General features: G+C 39.5%; 1 protein-coding gene across 1 annotated transcript; it reads left to right on the top strand.

Moving 5' to 3' along the window:
* Positions 1–385: 385 nt before the first annotated feature.
* On the top strand, positions 386–1,606 carry LOC109403459 (protein obstructor-E). Its single transcript, XM_019676290.3, has 2 exons — positions 386–1,100; positions 1,162–1,606. The coding sequence occupies exons 1-2, from the start codon at positions 457–459 to the stop codon at positions 1,490–1,492; spliced, it is 975 nt and encodes a 324-aa protein (XP_019531835.3). The 5' UTR covers positions 386–456; the 3' UTR covers positions 1,493–1,606.
* The last annotated feature ends 3,680 nt before the right edge of the window (positions 1,607–5,286 follow it).

Below are 5,286 nucleotides of genomic sequence, written 5' to 3'. Positions count from 1 at the left end.
GAAATCTTTTTAACTCCAGGACTACAATATTTCATGCTTCATCAACACCTGAATGTCCCTTACAATCTATAGTGGTAAATAATGAAAGATTTTGATCAACTGGCATCGCGAATAACCCAGTTTGGTCGTCTTTTTTTGTGGAATGCAATTTTTGGCAAAGACATATTTATTCAATTAGCCAAGGTGCACACGACCAGCGCGCTTAGTGTCGTTTCGTTTGATGATTAGGAGCGCCGTTTTTAAGTGCAACAAGACGGACCGATAAACGAAGCTGACTACTTTGTTCCATTAATTTCGGAACGTAACACGACACTATCGGCCGATACTTTATCGTTGTGCGTCGACCGTCTGGCGTCTGCCTCAAGGATATAAACAAATGTTGGCGTTTGGAGTGAATCAGTGATATTTCGTAACTGTCCACGGGCAATTAGTTGGTGACATTTGGCCTAAATCATAATGAAACTTCTCGTGGTATACACGATTGCCCTGGTGGCAGGTATCCACGCAGCAGTTCAAGTCGACAAAGAGTGTGTTGGAATCCGTAATGGAAGTACATTCAGGGTTAAGAACGATTGCTCCAAATACTATACTTGTACGGGCGGAAAATTTGTAGGGAGCCAATGTCCAGCTGGGCTCTACTGGGACCAAGTTCATCGCGTTTGTAGTACTTCCAACTTGGTTTCTTGTAACATAGGGCCGTTTGCACCTGAGCCAGTAGCTCCTGAGCTACCAGTGGCACCAATCGCTCCGGTGGTTCCGGTGCATCCTGAAGTTCCAGTTTGGACTACCGCACCTATAATCATTACTACTGCGGTCATCCCAATTGACATTGAAAATACAGAAATAGAACTGGATGAGTACAAATGTCCTAAAAATGGCGTCTCAAGTGTTGCTCATAAGGACAGCTGCTCGAAATACGTGATGTGCTTCGATGGCGTACCGGTCGTTCAGGACTGCGCTCCCGGACTCCATTTCGATGCTCACTCTGGCCAGTGCACTTATCCCATCTACGCCAAATGCGGCCTCCAGGACAGAATTTGCCCGATGTGGAATGACCCCTTCAAAATGATCTTCATCGCTGACAGATTTGACTGCGCCAAGTAAATAAATTTAATTATACATAGCGTTTTCGATAACTATTTTAACAATTTTCCACCCTAGGTACTACTACTGTTACAACGGTGAGCCCCATGAGAATAGCTGTGCCCAGGGACTTCATTGGGATCCGGTTAACAACTGGTGTACACCGATTGAGAAATCCCATTGCACCAACTTCACACCATACAGAGAAGTGTACGAGCCACTGCTGACCCCGAAAACGGTTTCCTGTTCGGACACTTCCGCACACTGGGTAGACCACCCGAAAAGTTGCCGCCACTACTACCTTTGCTACAAGGGCAAAGCCATGCTGAAGCGCTGCGATGAAGGTCTATTCTGGGACAACGATGCTGGTTCGTGCAACTACGGTGCCATCACTAACTGCAGAAAGTAGAGGTTACATCAACACTAAAAGAAGGAAGTAATATCGTTGCGCTATGTCTGCGGATTCAATAAAATGCATAAATAATTTCAAATCGCTACTGTGATAGATGTCGAGTATTGAAAATGTTTTATTTGCTTTTCGAACTTGAACTTGAGCTTGAGCTTGATTGACCGCCCGTGGATGCTATGCCAGTATTGCCAGATCAGCTATACTTACACATTTGACACGTACACGAGGCACACGTGCCTCTGGAGCCGACCTATTGATACCTGATACTCATACAAGGAACTAATGAGATATCTACCGGGGACTAAGCAGGCATCTTCAGTGTGTGAGTGTTGATGATTTTCTATTTTTAGCCGACATTGGCGCCTGCCACGCCATCCAGGTTGCAGATCAATGTGCAGATCAATGTGGTGAAGGGAGAGGAAGTGATTAGGTATGGCAATCGTGTGTATACACAACAGACCGAATATACCTCAGCGTCTGCACAAATTCATGGGGATGTCGGAGTGTTGGTGCGATATGGTTGGCAAAGGGTTCACACATGGTGAGTGGATTCCAGGTGTAATGTGGAAGACTATAATAGTGTTTATTACTTTGAAGATAATGCAGAACAGTTCGCTTGGCGTTCGAAGGCGTTATAATTATGATAGATTGGCACTGCGCTGTGAAGAAAAACAGCTTTTTCTACCCTTTTCTGTTCTAGCAATGGATTTGAATATGTGAATATGCATACACGAGTTATATCTGTAGAGAGGAAGGAAAAAGTATATGGAAAGATACAAAGTAGAAGTAAAGAAACAAGCCACAGGGACAGGGACAGGGATTGAACGCAGTACCATAATTGCATACGAAAAAGAAGCGGTAGCCACTAGACAACCACATATATTTTCTTCTTCAATTCCACATTTATTAATTGAGAGTACACCGTGTGACAGGCATATTCTATGACCAAGGAAGTCAAGGAAATTCCCATTATGAAAAGTTCTTGTACCGACCGGGAATCGAATCAATAACCCCTAGCATGGTATTGCTGAATACTCACTCGTTTACCGGCATTCTGCTACATATTTTGTCCCTCATACATAGGGTATGTGTACCATACCTTGGCCTAATATGCAAGCCGCTTATGGCAATTTTGACCATAACTCGTAAATTATGGCACTAGAAATGATAGTTTGATCCTATCATGCGTACTAGGCAATGCATGTTTCATCAATTGGTAGAAGGCTTAATATTTACATTTATTTGTTCAACATCACATTTAAAGACTGGACTCGAAAAAAATGAGACACACTAAATAATGTATAGACACATTCTACCGTGACGTTACAACGTTTTGACGCATTCGTAGTCAGATTTTCCACTATAACTCATTTAAACAAGCATAAACCTTGAAATATTTTTTCATATTCGGATTCCTTGTAAAATTTCTGATATATTTGTCCTATTGAACATTAAGTTTTCATTAGAAAAACGTGTTTAAAATGCGTATTTGTAGCGTGACGTTACAACGCGCTAGAATCCGACCCTCTCTAACGCGCTACCAACATCATAAAAAATCTGCTCGGATTTTTATGATATTCTGATTTTTTTTTTCCACCATTGAAATTTATTGGTTTGTTCTTCAATTCCATGGAATAAAACATTTAAATTTCGGATTTGTTTTTGGATAATCGACTTTTACATTTCGTGACGTTACAACGCCCGTTCAGTTTCAAACAGGGTTCTGCTCGCGTTGTAACGTCACGAAAATGCACATCATGTTAGAATCAGAATAATCATCCAAATTTACCCGAAATTGTGAATACATCATTGTGTTATCTTCACTGCTTCAAGGAGGACTTTATTCTATTGAAAATCCGTTTTGTGATAAATGGCTCGGAGGGCCAAGTTATTGCTTTTAGTAGTATGAATACTCCTTCATGAAGGTTAATGACACCGGCACCCATCTTCGCTTTAGTTCTAGTATCACCCATATTCTTGTAGTTCTGTTCCAAAGACTAGCGCACTGAGATCAAATATTTTACACCGCCAGATATTTAAAATTTTCTGCATTTAACTCATCACGCCGTCGAGATAAGACACATTCTACCGTGACGTTACAAAGTTTCTACGCATTCGTAGTCAGATTTTTCACTATAATTCATAAAAACAACTGTAAACCTCCAAATATGTTGTCACATTCAGATTTCTTGTAAAATTTCCGATATGTTTGACCTGTTTAACATAAAATTGTCATTAGAAAATGCGTATTCGTAGCGTGACGTTACAATGCCCTAGAATTCGACCACCTCTACCGCGCAACCAACATCTTGAAAAATTTGCTCGGATTTTTATTTTAAACTGAAAATTTCTCCCACCATTGAAATTTATTGGTTTGTTCTTCAATGCAGGGAAATAAAACATACATTTCGGATTCGTTTTTGGATTTTTACATTTCGTGACGTTACAACGCCCGTTCAGTTTCAAACAGGGTTCTGCTCGTGTTGTAACGTCACGAAAATGCGCATCATTTTAGAATCAGAATAATCAGCCAAAATTGCCCGAATTTGTGAATATATTATTGCATTATTTTTACTGCTACAAGAGCAACTTTATTCTATTGAAAATCTGTTTTGTGATAAATGGCTCGGAGCGCCAAGTTATTGCTATCAGCAGTATGAAAACTCCTTCATGAAGGTTAATGGTACCCATCTTCGGCCTAGTAGCACCCATATTCATCTAATATTGTCCCAAAGACTAAACCGTTGATATTCATTACTTCGCACCGCCAGATATTTAGATTTTGCAGCATAAAACTAATCATGCCGTCGAATTAAACATTTTTCTCAATAATTTATGCAATGTCATTGATTCAATTAAAAAAGCTTTAAGATGTGCGAGCAGTTATTGAACCAAAGACATACCTGAGGATCTGCATACCACTTAGGGGCATCAATTTCTGTGATTCCAGAGACGAATAGACCTTATTCTGACAAAAAAAAAACATCCTATATATATCAGAGTCATAATTACTTAGAGTTAGTGCCTTTGGCAAAGTTCTTTGATAAGTCAAAAACTTACAGCTGATTTACTATTGGATGTGGGGTTTTGACACACTGGGTGACGCTAATTAAAAGTTTACAATAGTTTACAAACAATTAGAGTTTTTCAAAAAGTTTTCAACAAATTTTGACTGATTGAGAAACTATTTTTTGGCAAAATTTTTGGGCACTTTTAAAAAAGTTACAACATGTTGAATATTTTTTGAATAAATATAAAGTGCATGATTTTTCAAAATTTCAACTACCACTAGTCAGCTAGAAACTTGAATCAAACGGCTTTTAAACTGAAAATTCTTGACAAGATAAACATCTTTTCCAAAGAAATCAACATTCTAAAAGTTTAAAGTCTAAGTAATGAGATACATGAGTTTTAATTTCGTAGGTCATTAAAGTTGTTTGGTAGATCAAGGACTTTCAGTTTAATAGCCGTATTGAGCATGAGCATGAGCATAGATGACCGCACAATTCGTAGTTGCTACTCCGTGATTGACCAGAGCAATCGAAATTGCACAAGGAACCAATGAATAGGGCTTGGGACTAGCTTACTATTCTCAATGTACACAGGTCGAGAGCTCTCAACTTTAATAAGGTCAATAACGGCGCCGGCCACGTCCTTACGGTCATCGAGGATGGAAGGGAATGTTAGTAAGACAAACTGTTCCAAGAACAAAGGGGATCACTTCTCCGACTCTTAATAGCAGAACGCAGGTCAGACTTTGGTACTAATTCAGCTTTAAGCTAAAATATTTATTT

Source organism: Aedes albopictus, chromosome 3 (genome assembly GCF_035046485.1).
Source record: "Aedes albopictus strain Foshan chromosome 3, AalbF5, whole genome shotgun sequence".
Lineage (NCBI taxonomy): Eukaryota > Metazoa > Arthropoda > Insecta > Diptera > Culicidae > Aedes > Aedes albopictus.
The sequence above is the reverse complement of the archived record's forward strand: the minus strand, read 5'-3'. Positions and strand labels throughout refer to the sequence as shown.